Source organism: Aquarana catesbeiana, linkage group LG05, assembly GCF_042186555.1.
Source record: "Aquarana catesbeiana isolate 2022-GZ linkage group LG05, ASM4218655v1, whole genome shotgun sequence".
NCBI lineage: Eukaryota > Metazoa > Chordata > Amphibia > Anura > Ranidae > Aquarana > Aquarana catesbeiana.
The window spans coordinates 24,475,813-24,490,682 of NC_133328.1; the positions used below are offsets into that span (position 1 = coordinate 24,475,813).

General features: G+C 43.8%; 1 protein-coding gene across 5 annotated transcripts in view; it reads left to right on the forward strand.

Annotated features, from left to right (window-relative positions):
• ETV1 (ETS variant transcription factor 1) overlaps window positions 1-14,870 on the forward strand; it is a 113,266-nt gene that overhangs the window by 19,360 nt on the left and 79,036 nt on the right. For all 5 annotated transcript variants that reach the window (XM_073629528.1, XM_073629525.1, XM_073629527.1 and 2 more), the window contains one exon: window positions 5,740-5,793. In XM_073629528.1, the coding sequence (XP_073485629.1) occupies window positions 5,740-5,793 (54 nt within the window). The remainder of the gene's footprint in view (window positions 1-5,739; window positions 5,794-14,870) is intronic.

Genomic DNA, 14,870 nt, shown 5'->3' on the forward strand with positions numbered 1-14,870 from the left:
AAGATTTGGTTCCAAATGATAAGGTCCTTCTGAATGAGGGACAATTGGGAACTTTGCTTTAAGTATGGATACGTAGGGACTGTTAAAAGAGGATGGTGGGATTTGGTTCCAAATTAAACTGTACTTCCAAGTGAGGAACAGTTGGGAGATTTGCTCGAAGTGTAGATACATAGGGGGCTGTTACAATAAAGCTGGCCATAGAATGAAAATTCGTATGAAAATGCTCTGAACATTCAAATGTCATTTGAAAGATATTGTTTGCTTTAAACATCTGATTTTGGAATGAATGGAATTTACTGAACGAAGACCTCATACACTTGCCACTGTGGTCAAAAACAAACGTTAATTTGACCTCACTAACGATTAGAAAAATTAACAAACTTTTTTTCAAAATCCTTTTCTAAGAATTTTCAATATAAATTCTACCCATCTATGGCCAGCTTAAGATGGCAACATTTTGGTTCCAAATGATGGACAATCCCACTAAGTGAAGTAAGGGAGAGTTGGGAGCTATGCTAGAAATATGGATACATAGAAGCTATTACAATAAGATGGCAGGATTTAGTTCCAAATGATACTCTCTCTCCAAGTGAGGGACCGACTGAAGCTATGCTCAGAGTCTACAATAAAACGTCAGGATTTGGTTTTAAACAATATGGTCCTTCCAAGTTAGAGACAGTTGGGGGTCTTGCTTAAAGTATAGATACATAGGGGCTGTTACAATAAGATGTAAGGGTTTGGTTTCAAATGATACAGTCCTTCTAAGTGAGGAACAGTTGGGCTTTATATGCTTGAATGTGTAGATACGTAGTGATGGCAAGATTTGGTTCCAAATGATACAGTCTCTCCAAGAGATGGACTGACTGAAGTTATGCATAGAGGCAGTTACAATAAAATAGCAGGATTGTTTCCGAATGATATGATCCTTCCAAGCGAGGGACAGTCGGGAGCTATGCTCGAAATATGAATACATAGAGGCTGTTACAATAAGATGTCAGGATTTGGTTCCAAATGATACAGTCCCTACAAGTGTCTCTCCATGTAATGAGCTACATGTGACCCACCTAGATGACATCACTGCATTCCACCCAATGGCCAATTAAGAATATTCCCCAAGTGGATCTCACTACCAGCTGATACTAGACACCAATTTTTATCACCTTAAATGGAGGAAGTGGCAATTTAAAGCCACTTGTTGAAATAAAGTAAGTGGATGTTTTACCAAAGCAGACGACTCATGCCTATCCTTTGAACAACCACATTAGGCACCTCTGCCAATCAAACTACCTAAGGGCCCTTTTTTTGCTGACTTTTTCTAACGCTTAAAGTACAGATACATAGGGGTTGTTATAATACGATGGTAGGATTTGGTTCCAAATTATATGATCCTTCCAAGTGAGGGACAGTTGGGAGCCAAAGTACATAGGGGCTGTTAGCGATAAGGTGGGTAAGCAGTTGGCACTCTTGCTTTGGAGGTCTGAGGTCTTGGGTTTGAATTTCACCAGGGACAACGTATGCATGGAGTATACATGTTTTGCCATGTTTGTGAGGGTTTCCCTCTTGTGCTCTGTTTACTAAACATGGTCCAAAAGCAAACTGGCACTTTAAAGCTGAACTCGGGACAAATTTTTCTTTTTTTCTTCCCATGCAGTGGGGCTGTGCACGCACTGCATGGGTTAACTGCTCATTTTTTTTTCTAGGGCAGAGAAAAGTGGGGATATACTTATCTAATCCTCCAATCCTCCCAACACAAAACCGGTCTGGCACTCCCCACACTCTAGCAGTCTTGAATAGTGGACTGTTCTTGACGTCATCATGACCAGAGCAGGCTCCATAGACTAGAAACAGTTCACTGCTGGACTGTGGTTGAGCGCCGTTTTATCCGGAGAATGAAAGGATTGGGTGAGTTTAAGCTTTCTGCTCACCCCTAAACAAAACGAGCAGTTGACCCGTGCAGTGCGGGCACAGCCCCACTGCATAAGTAAAGAAAATGTTTGCCCGGAGTTGGGCTGCATGCATTAGAATGTCTGACAATTTTATGTTCTTTGTATCTCCTTAGAGGAGATTCCTGTTCTGTCTGACGCTCATCACTTGGACAGGAATTAATGGAGGGATCTCCGTCACGAGGCCAAATATGCTTGTAAAACAACAATGGAGTGGAGTTGTGCTTTAATTGGAATCTACCCAGCCTTTGAGTTACGTATGTGCCAACCTGAGCTTTATAAGGCCACTATTTTTAAGCAAAGGTCAACCTTGATTGATTTATGTACATCGTAAAACAGAGCATTATATGTCAGCACTGTACAAATATAATAAAATCAAAAGTTTATATTTGATAAACACAAATATATAGATGGTTCTGTGTACTTTTTAAAGCCAAACTCCGGTATAAGCAAATAATATCAAAATACATCCGTCATACGTATTCTTCCTTTTTGAATCTCGGTGTGCTTTGTGTATTTCTTCCAGATCTGTGCAATGATCCAATGTGAGACTTTTCCTTCCTGTAATAAAGACCGCTCACTGATGCTCTCTCTTCTTGTGCAGGGTGACTGGTCTTGTCCCCGCCCCCTCTTTTAGTTTTTTGCAGGCAGCCCGTAGTGGGTGGATTTCCTGGGCCCCTCCCACAGCTCTGATCTCTGCCTCCGTACTGAAGCTTCCTCTAATATAGGCCACTCACTGCTGTTCTCTCTTCTTGGGCAGGGTGACTGGTCCTGTCCCCGCCCCCCTCCTTTAGTTTTTCTACAGGCAGCCTGTAGTGGGTGGAGTTGCTGGGCCCCTCCCACAGCTCTGCACAGGCTATGTACAGCACAGTGATGATGTAACTGCTACTTTTACAAGGTAATGTCTGGGTTTGCAAAGGCATTGGTGCACACCAAGGTTCAAGTAAGAACACACATACTGGTTGCATTTAGACCATATTTGCCTATCTGGGACTTCAGCTTTAAAGTACACCTGTCATGAGAGAGAGATAAGTCTCCTTTAACTCTCTTTTAGAGGCACTCAACCAGAAACCTAAAGAGAAATGGTTTTCTTACTTGTGTATTCTCAGTCATATATGCTTTTTACCTGATTACGTTCTGGAATTATATTTTATGTGGCCAATGGAAACTGTCCATATGTACTTCCTTAGACAGGTTGCTATAATCTGACTTCTGTGGTAAGTGGCAACCATTAAAATGTATCCTCATGCCCCGTACACACGATCAGACTTTCCGACAACAAAACCGTGAAATTTTGTCTGAAGGGTGTTTGGCTCCAACTTGTCTTGCATACACACGGTCACATAAATGTTGGCCAACAATTACGAACGTAGTGACGTACAAGACGTACAGCGAGCCGATAAAAAGTAGACATGTGCGCCGTCAATAAATTTGTTTAGTTCCGTTTCGCATTAAAATTAATTCGTAATTCGTGTCCGAAATTCAATTTGCATTCGTACGAAATACGAATTTTTGTTAGGCTCGTAAACTTTTCGTAACAATAATGAATGTTCGTTATGATAAATTTATCATTATGAGGGGCTCCCACCATCCCTGCGCTGTGCTGACTTCCTGGGGTTTTTAACTTTTAGGTTCGTTAACTCAGTGTACTGTATCTATGGATATGGGTTGTCACCTTATCACAGGACTACAGAACACCTCCCCTTGCCTCTTCTCCTGAAAGGGGTTGTAAACCCTTGAGGTTTTTCACCTAAATGCATTCTATGCATTTAGGTGAAAAACCTCCTGTCATGCAGTCCCCTTGTCATGCAGCACCCCCCCCCCCGTCCCGTCCCGTCCCCCAAGCCCCCCTTTTACTTACCTGAACCTGGTCTTTCCAGGTGTCTTGGGTCCTGATTGGATAGCAGCGCAGCCATTGGCTCCCACTTCTGTCAATCAAATCCAATGACGCCTGTAGCGGGGCTGAGTCCTGCTGTCTGTGTCAATAGACGCAGCATGACGGCGCAGCCATTGGCTCCCGCTGCTGTCAATCAAATCCAATGATGCGAGTGCCGGGGGGCAGGGCCGAGTCCAGCATTTGTGTCTGTGGACACAAATGCTGGACTCAGGAGCGCACCCCGCAAGATAACCCCCCCCCCCCCGGGAGAGCGCTTCTCCTAGGGGGATATCTAATGCGGGGAGGAGCCGCGAGAGCCGCCGGGGGACCCCAGAAGAGGATAATCGGGGGCCACTCTGTGCAAAACGAGCTGCACAGTGGAGGTAAGTATGATCTGTTTGTTATTTAAAAAAAATAAAAAATAAAGTCATAAATTACTTTAATAGTGCGATCTGCACTCCATTAGCTTCATTGGAGTGCAGGTGAGACATCGGGGGGTCTTTAAGAGAGAGCCTGTCACCAAAACAATGTATACATAGGGGACTTTTTGACACTTTATTCATGGTCGACTCTAAACCAGTGGCTCCCAACCTCAGTCCTCAAGTACCCCCCCCCCCCCCAACGGGTCATGTTTTCAGGTTTTCTTTTACTTTGCACGGCTGCTTTAAATCAATATCAATGACATGGTACTAATAAGAGGCATTTTATTTAAGGGAAGTTCCCAAAACATGGCCCGTTGGGGGTACTTGAGGAATGAGGTTGAGAACCAATGCTCTAAACTGATGGCCTGTAGGGGTTTTTTAAAACGTTGCCTATGTAGAATACAAGGTACTGAAGTTTTGTCGCAGTGCTCATTTCACAGGCGCACGCAATTTTAAGTCTTGACATGTTTGGTATCTTTTTACTTGGTGCAATCCGGTCTTTAATATTTTACAAAAAAACTGGCTGATTTATCCTTAGTGTATTTCTTCCTGAAATGTTGTGTTTCATAAACTATTGTGAGAATATCGTGTGACACAAAAAATTTGAATTGCCATTTTGTTATTCTCTAGGGTGTCTGCCTTCAGAAAATATTAAATGTTTTGGGGTTTTTACTAATCTTCAGGAGTAAAGTGGTTATATATATATCTATATATATATATATATATTTCTATATATATATATATATCTATATATATATATAGATATATATATATATATAGATATATATATATATAATATAATTTTTTTTGGGGGGTACAAAAAAGAAATTTAGTTGGTTTTGTCAAATTTTGTTGATCTAACACAGTGGTCCCCAAAATGCGGCCCTTTGCTTGCCTTTATCTGACCCTCAGGGCACAATTCCTTCCACTGACATTAACAATAGAGCATAATTCCTCCCACTGACACCAATGATAGGGCACTATTACGCCCGCTGACACCAATGATGGGGCACTATTCTTCCCACTCACACCAATGATGGGGCACTATTCTTCCCACTGACACCAATGATGGGGCACTATTCCTCCCACTGACATTAATGATGGGGAACTATTCTTCACTGACACCAATGATGGGGCATTGTTCACTCCCACTGATGCCAGGAAACTTTCTACTCCTGCTGGCCACAGTCTAGCCTCTCTAAAGTCTGAAGGACTGTAAACTGGCCCTTTTTGAAAGTTTGAAGACCCCCTGCTCTAACAAATCCTCCTTTACGGGGCCGGCTTTCCTCCTTTTAGAATATAGTGGATACTTCACAAGCCTGTATTGGCAAAGAGGGACAAAGTGGGTAATGACTTTGGTTGGTTGATGATCTGATTGCTTGACCACACTGTATGATATTTGTCATGTAGGTGGGTGGGGGGGGGGTGGAGTGTTTTTTTAAATAATTTTTGCCTTCAGAAAACTAATTTTCTCCCTCTTCTTCTTCTTCTCTTGCAGCCCAAGTCCCGGACAACGATGAGCAGTTTGTACCGGACTATCAGGGTGATAACTGTGAGTATTGCACGCTATGACTCCATCTGGTGAAGTGAATACACTTGGTGGTGATTTGTTCTGAGATGAGACCGTTGGATGTGGAGAGCTTCTTCTGTTGCTCACCATAACGTGGCGTTTTACATCTAGATTTTCTTAAGTGTTTTTGTGTATTATTATATCCATTACTAATGGAAGGAGCCAGACATTAATGGAACCTACTGCTGCATTACGGCAATTTGTGTAGCGTGGGAGCTGTGTGTGTATTGCGTATGTTTCTATGATGTGTATATATTTTTTTTTTTACTGGAAACACTTAATACGCTATAGCGTTTTAAAGGGGTGGTTTAAAAAAAAAAAAAAATGACCCTTGCAAAAAATTTAAATTGGGAAAGCGGTATTAAACCAAAAATGTAATATAATACAGCTTACCAATCATATTAGATGTGGTGGCTGCATTAGTTTTCTTTTTTTTTAGGATGAGAACCAATAATGCTGGGGAAAAAGGTGCAACACGGGGTGGGGGGGGTGCCTGGGCAGTAGGGGGAATCTCCTGGCACACCCCCTACGCACGCCTATGTTCAGTAATGATGCTAGGTGTAGTGGCAGCTGTCTAAGGCTAGGTTCACACTGCTGTGCGTGGGATGGGTGTAGAGGTGCGCTCGATATGGAAGGTCATCACACTTGAGGACATGCCCGTTCTCCCTGTAATTTTACAGCACCTAAAAAGCTCTTTTAGTATTCGACTTCTGGTTCAAGGTCATGCCCGACCATACCAACCATCACAGCCCTGATGAAAGGGGGAGGCGAAACGCGTTGGCTCTACTCATCTGTGAACTGCGAATTTTCAATAAACATTTTTTTTTTTTTAACAATAACCTCAAGTGTGCGACCTCCCATATCAAGCACGCCTCTACACCTATCCCAATTTATCTTGCTGAACGCCTTTCCATCGCTAACAGAGGCAGCATCTGAGACCCTTAACAAGGCTCATCCACGTCTTGCCTTCATAGGCCACCTACCCCCCCCCCCCCTCAGTTCCGGGACAAGGTCATCTAGCGCCCAAGGCAAAGGATGCCAAATGGCACCTCCCAAAATGTATGAGCATTATGTGTCAGCAAACCCCCCCCCAACCCCCCCCCCCCCCAAAATGTAAGCGCTAATCTGCACTCTTAACTCCAAGCATAAATTCCCATTTGCAAGCCAAAATTCTCCCCAAACGAAAGCTCCCCCTCCTCCAGCACAACCCCCCCTTGCTGAAATCTCCAACCCAGTGCAAATCCTCTTCTCTTTTCCCCTCCAAGCACCATCCTTTTCTCCCCCCCCCCCCCCTCCTAGCACCAATCCTCCTCTCCCTCTCCCTACTAGCACTATACCTCTTTTCCTCCCCCCCCCCCTAGCACTAATTCTCTTCTCCCTCCCCCTCCTAGCACTAATCCTCTTCTCTCTCCCCCTCCTAGCACTAATCCTCTTCTCCCTCCGCCTCCTAGCACTAATCCTCTTCTCCCTCCCCCTCCTAGCACTAATCCTCTTCTCCCTCCCCCTCCTAGCACTAATCCTCTTCTCCCTCCCTTTCCAAGCACCAATACTCTACTCCCTCCCCCTCCTAGCACTATACCTCTTCTCCCCCCCCCTCCAAGCACCAATCCTCTTGTCACTCTCCCTCCAAGCTCCAATCCTCTTCTCCCTCCCCCTCCTAGCACTATACCTCTTCTCCCTCCACCCTCCTAGCACTAATCCTCTTCTCCCTCCCCCTCCTAATCCTCTTCTCCCTCCCTTTCCAAGCACCAATACTCTTTTCCCTCTCCCTCCAAGCTCCAATCCCCGTCTCCCTCCCCCTCCTAGCACTAATCCTCTTCTCCCTCCCCCTCCTAGCACTAATCCTCTTCTCTCTCCCCCTCACAGCACTAGTCCTCTTCTCCCTCCCCCTCCTAGCACTAGTCCTCTTCTCCCTCCCCCTCCTAGCACTAATCCTCTTCTCCCTCCCCCTTCTAGCACTAATCCTCTTCTCCCTCCCTTTCCAAGCACCAATACTCTTCTCCCTCCCCCTCCTAGCACTATACCTCTTCTCCCTCCCCCTCCAAGCACCAATCCTCTTTTCCCTCTCCCTCCAAGCTCCAATCCTCGTCTCCCTCCCCCTCCTAGCACTATACCTCTTCTCCCTCCACCCTCCTAGCACTAATCCTCTTCTCCCTCCCACTCCTAACACTAGTTCTCTTCTCCCTCCCCCTCCTAGCACCAATCCTCTTCTCCCTCCCCCTCCTAGCACCAATCCTCTTCTCCCTCCCCCTCCTAGCACCAATCCTCTTCCCCCTCCCCCTCCTAGCACTAATCCTCTTCTCCCTCCCCCTCCTAGCACAAATATGCTCAACCTCAGCACATATGTATGTTACTCTGAAGCTGCTGTCCCCAGCTGGTAGTTAGGAACTCACCATGAAGCCCCTCCCCCCCCACCTCACATGATACCACTGCGCCCAGGGCAGTCACCCCTCCTGCCCACTCTTTGTCCCAACTAGACATGTGCAGAATGAAAAAATTAGTTTTGTAATGTTTCGATTCGTTATTAACATTTGTTTACTTAAATTTGTTTCATTCATTTAATTTGTTTTCAGAATTCGTTCTCCTTTTTATTCGTTGATTAAAATTTTTCGGATTCGGATCAAATAGTTTTCTAATTCGAATAGATTTCCAATTTCCAAAGAGAAAAAAACTGAATAGAAAATAAAGGAATATAATAGAAATAATAATCTTTTTTTTTTCTATTCCTTTATTTTCTATTCTAATTTATTCTCTTTGGAAATTGGAAAACTAGTTAAATTCGAAAACGATTCGAAAACTATTGGAATTTTCTTTTTTTTTTTTTGTTATTTAGGATTTGTTTAAATTCCGGTATAATTCTAATTCAGAAATTTGAATTTGTCCAAATTTCTGAATTGGAATAGTAGCGAAATTGAAACGAACCCGAAATTTTAATTTGGAGCGAAATGAACTGCACACGTCTAGTCCTGACCCTGCACACCCCCCATGGAGGACAACACATTCCCCAGATCACCTCCAGGGATTCCAGACTGCATACACGTCCAGCGCTGTCACACACATTGGATATCTACTGTGTATGGGGAACAAACACAAAAGTGCGCTCTGTCCTGACATGCACAGAAACGCACCGCCGTGTAGCAGATACATGGCTGTGCCGTTAATGGTTGTTGGCACTCCCACGCATCTGCAAACCGCAGGGTGCCGCAGACCTTATTTCTCTGCACGGTATACAAGGGGCGGCCATATTTACTCACTCCACATACTGGCCGGGTTTTCTTCCTAGTAACAATGTACTGTCCTCATGTCTTGCTCTCTCACAATGAGAGTTTGCTGGTCTGGTCTGACCAGTTGAAAACAATGGGCTCTGTGACCAAGATTTTATCTCGGCAGTTGTTGAACAAGGAGGCAGAAGTGTCGGCATTGAAGATGCAGATAGTAATTAGGGGGGGAGGGGTTCTGCTAATTACCTAATACAGTCATGGGAATTCGGTATAAGAAGCAGGTCACCATCTTCAGTTATATAAAATCCTTTTCAAATAAACGTTGCAGTAATAACTCCATATGTGTATATATTAGAGAACTGGGCGACAAGAAATCAAAATTCGGTACCACGTCCCATTCATGTAAATGAAGAAAGAAAGGGCAGGCGGGACTTTAAAGGTACCAAAATGTCGAACAAACAATCAATTTGAAAAAAATATATAAATTTTATTTAAACAATTCTTTAAAATCGCAGTGAGCATTTACAAGTCATGTAATATTTCTTTAAACATGTACAACCACTTCTTACTCTACATGTTTCGCTCACAGGAGCTTCTTCAGGAGTTTTTGGAAGTGTCGCATGAAGTATTATATACTATAAAGAAAACAACAATTGTAAATGGGTATGCTTAAAAATTGCTATAAAGTAAAATCACGTGGCATGTCAAAAGTCCCGCCTGCCCTTTTCTTTCTTTATCCATATGTGTATGTTAAATATCTACAGCAGTATTAATCCCTCAGTTTTTAAATTTTAAATTAATTTGATCTTAAAATAAAATTACAGTGACGCTTTCTTAACCCCTTGGTGCCGCACGCAAATATGGCGGCTGGGCCTTAGTGCCGTGCGGCCACATATTTGCGTGAATCAGGGTCACATACCTCCCAACTTTTTGAGATGGGAATGAGAGACACCTACTAGCAAAAGTATGTAGGCATAGGACACGCCCCCTGCCACAGGAGAATTAACAAAAAAAAGAGATTCATTAAAGGGGTTGTAAACCCTTGTGTTTTTTCACCTTAAGACAAGGTGAAAAAATACCTGCCAGTCACCAGCCCCCCAGCCCCCCCCGTTTTACTTACCTGAGCCCCTTCATCTCTTCGGTGAGAACGTGCTCTCCCTCTCTCCACAGGGTCCCAGCTCTTGATTGGATAGATTGGTAGCAGCGCAGCCATTGGTTCCCGCTGCTGTCAATCAAATCCAATGATGTGGGCGCTGGGGGGGCGGAGCCGAGTCCGGCATTCATGTCTGTGGACGCAAATGTTGGATTCGGGAGCGCGCCCGCAAGGTAACCCCCCCCCCCCCCCGGAGAGTGCTTCTCCTAGGGGGTTATCTGATGCGGGGAGGAGCCGCGAGAGCCGCCGGGGGACCCCAGAAGAGGATGTTAGGGGCCAAACAAGCTGCACAGTGGAGGTAAGTATAACATGTTTGTTATTTAACAGCTTCAATACCGGGCACTTATACACCTTCCTGCTCAGACCAATTTTAAGCTTTCAGCGCTGTCGCACTTTGAATGACAATTGCAAGGTCATCCATCACTGTACCCAAACTTTTATCATTTTGTTCCCACAAATAGAGCTTTCTTTTGGTGGTATGTGATCACCTCTGGGATTTTTATTTTCTGCTAAACAAATTTAAAAAAAATCGAAAATTTTGAAAAAAAATGTTTTTTTTTGTTTCAGTTACAAAACGTTGTAAATAAGTTTTTCTCCTTTGCTGACAGACGTGAGTGAGGAAAAGCCGATCACCGGCTCTTCCTGTTTACATCGTGATCAGCTGTGATTGGACACGGCTGATCATGTGGTAAAGAGTCTCCGTCAGAGACTCTTTACCGAGATCGGTGTTGCGGTGTGTCGGACTGACACACGGCAACAACGATCGCTGCAATGCACACCCCCGGGGCTGCGCAGCGGCTTAATATCCTGGTCAGGGTATTGAAACTACTTTGCTGCCATCATTTTGCTATATGGCGGGCGGAAAGTGGTTGTCCTTTACAATTACTTTAAACACACAAGGGTTTTTTTTTTTTTTTTTTTACCACTACTATTCCTTTATATTGGCTTTTGAAATTTACAAATGTGGCAATTTAGAATTTGGATGAAAGGTTTAGCACCGGGAAACCGTTTTTGATAGATAAAAATAGCATTTTATATACATCTATATAGATCAGACCAAAATGAGGGACAAATGAGGAGGAATGAGGGAAAGAGGGACATTGCTCCAAATCAGGGACAGTTGGGAGCTGTGGGGTCAGTACAGCTGTGTGCACTACCGAAACAGTTACCAGTGCTGAACAGGAAGCTCCCAATCGCAATTAGCGATTGGGAGTTTTTAGGTCATGTGACTGCCATAATGGCCAATCACAACTATCGCATGATCTTAAATCCCGCCCCCCTGGCATCCTAAACCTCTTAAAGGGTCGGGAGGCGCCAAGTGGAAAAAGTGGAAAAAGTTTAAATTAACAAGGAAATACAGTGAGATTAAGATTACCTAGAGAAGAGGAGAAAGAAGGGTCTGAGAGTGGGGTGGAGGGGGGGGGGGGGGTTAAGGGTAAAAAAAGGTATGGAAACAAAATTTGTTAATGTATATCCCTGTAGGGAAAATGTTTTTACCTTCTTGTGTATAATACATTTTGATAAAATAAAGAATAAAAAAAAAAGAATTGTTTATAAAAGATAGAAAAAAAGTAATCAACTCAAAGCAATGAAAACTTGACATTAAAGACATTAGAGAAAATACTGTATTAATGTAACGTACCTAATAACTTGAAGTGGTTGTAAAGGCTGAAGGTTTTTACCTTCATGTATTCTATGCATGAAGGTGAAAAACGTTCTGTGTCTAGCAGAGCACCAAGCCCCCCCCCCCCAATACTTACCTGAGCCCTATCTTGATCCAGCAATGTGCACAAGAGTCTTGGCTCTCCCGGGTCTCTTCCTCCTCGTTGGCTGAGCCAGCAGCAGTAGCCATTGGCTCACGCTACTGTCAATCACAGCCAGTGAGCCAATGAGGAGAAAGCAGGGGCAGGGCTGAGCCATGCTCTGTGTGTGAATGGACACATGGAACAGCAGCTCTGGAGCAAGCCGCTTGCTATGGGGGCACTCGGCGGGTGGGAGGGGCCTTGAGTGCCAGTGGGGGACCCGAGAAGAGGAGGATCAGAGCTGCTCTGTGCGAAACCGCTACGCAGAGCAGGTAAGTGTGACCTGTTTATTTAAAAAAGAAAAACCTTTAATGTCACTTTAAAGTCCATAAATCATAGACATCAGCTTCACATTACAGTTTGTCTTCGTCTAGTGACCGATGTGCCCACTACTGAGTTCAATGTCATCCCACTAAAGCACGTGCATGAGAAGCCTCCAGAAACCTGCGAGGCGGGCCCCAAGGTTTCGACTGCCTAATCCAGCACTGCATGCAAGGTTGGCTCCATAGAACGCTGCAAGGAGCCATCCTAAAACAGGAAACCTGGGGCAGCAATCATGGCACCAGCTTAGACTAGAACATAGGGATTAAAAGATAAAGAAGCTTCATACTCAGTAAGTGATAAACTACTTCCTGCCCGCCGTATAGTGAAATGACGAACATGCGGGAGCACTCTCGTTCTGGGAGGACGTAATACGACATCCTCACTTCCTTGGCGCGCAGCACAGAGATTGGTGGTGCTCCGTGTCCTAGGGCACCGCCCATCGCCAATCACGGCAAAGAGCCTATGATGTAGGTTCTTTACTATGTGATCAGCTGTGTCCAATCACAGCTGATCAGTGTAAACCGGAAATGCTGGTTATTGGAATGCCACTAACTGGAGAGCCGGTAAGTGGCATTCCTCAGCCGGGACATTTGCACTGACAATCAGGGCACTGATCATTAGTGTCCTGATTTTCAGTGTGGCCCCAATAGTGCCCACCGGTGCAGCCAGTCAGTGCCCATCAGTAATGCCTGTCAGTGCCCATTAGTGTCTGCCCATCAATCCCACCTATCAGTAATCAGTGTCTGCCTATCAGCGCTGCATATCAGTGCCAGCTATCAGTGACCATCAGTGCTGCATATTAGTGCCTCCTCATCAGTGCCGCCTATCAGTAATCAGTGTCTGCCCATCAGTGCCGTCTATCAGTGCCGCCTATCAGTAATCAGTGTCTGCCCATCAGTGCCGTCTATCAGTGCCGCCTATCAGTGCCCATCAGCGCTGCATATCATTGCCGCCTATCAGTGCCCATCAGTGCTGCATGTTAGTGCCTCCTCATCAGTGCTGCCTCATCAGTGTCCATCAGTGCCGCCCCATCAGCACACTTTCAGTGAAGGAGGAAAAATTACTTATTTACAAAATTTTATAACAGAAACTAAGAAAAACCTTTTTTTTTTTTTTTCAAAATGTTCGGTCTTTTTTCGTTTTTCTTTTTCTTTTTTTTTTTTTTTTTAGCTGGAAATAAAAAACCCCAGTAGTGATTAAATACCACCAAAAGAAAGCTCTATCTGTCTAAATAAAAAGATAAAGATGATGTATGGGTACAGCATTGCAAAAAACGCGCAATTGTCATTCAAAGTGCGACAGCGGTGAAAGCTGAAAATTGGCCGGGGCAGGAAGGGGGTGAAAGTGCCCGTTTTATTGAAGTGGTTAGATCAATGTAGCACCCCTATACTGGAACAGCAGTTTCCTCTAAAGACTTAAGAAAGCTGCTTCAAGCCCACCGAAAGTCTTACAAATGCTTTCCAATAGCTTGCTGCACACAATGCTCTTATGAAAGGTAAAGCCCCCTATGGACAAGGGCCTGATGACTTTGCATGCCAGCTGAAAGTTGAAATGAAGCTTTCAACGGATGGGTAAGAGGGGGAGGATTATAGAAGGGAAGGGACCTAGGATGGGCTTATAAGGTGGGTTAAATGTCACAAGGTCTACAGAACAGCAGTCTCTGAAAAAATGTCGTCACCCACCCCAAGTAATGCAGCAACATAGCACAGCCGCAAGAGCTGCATCGTTGTCCCTGTAACTGGCTTCCATACAAACTGCTCTGAGCAATAAAAAAAAAGTCACTGATCATTAGTCACTAGTGGTTCAGAGACACTTTCTCTTGCCTAAGTAGATTAGACAGTTAATTGTATTATATATTAGCATGCTTCATATTTAGATCAACACATAAACCTTGTCAGACAGGAATTTTGATCTGCGATCGTTACAAGTATGGGACCGTCAGAGTCTGTAGCACAATAACATTTTTTTTTTTTCAAAATCGGACTTTCGCTATGCCAATTTTGCTCAACAATTGAATTTACATTCGGGGAGCTTTCTGATACCCTCTTCATATGTCAACACCATAAAATATAATAATAAACTCCATTAACTACATCGAAAGGTCTTTTTATTCACAGATATTAAAACCACATATAAAAGAGAAATATCCATAAGGTTTCATATATCAACGACTTATGGCTGCAAACAAAAGTCTTTTATTCTGTACAGTTGCACCACGTTCAGATCTTTAAAAAAAAAAAAATGTAAAAATCTGTAATATCTGTATCAGAGGTCCTGCAACAGGACGATATTTCCTCTGCATGCGTGTTAACATTTGTGATGACACTTGTACAGCTCACGTGCATTCTTTTGGAGCTGTTTGCATCCAAGCAACTGTAATATACTAGGCGAAAGGATTGAATGCTATGCCCTGGGGTGGCAATCAAACACCCCAAATATAAACGTGCCACATCCTAAGAAGTTGAAGATTAAATAGTGAGGAAAAATGGACTTTAACGGCACGTATAGAAAAATAGCAACATTTTTTTTAATAGTTCACATAAATTCCAGACGTATACA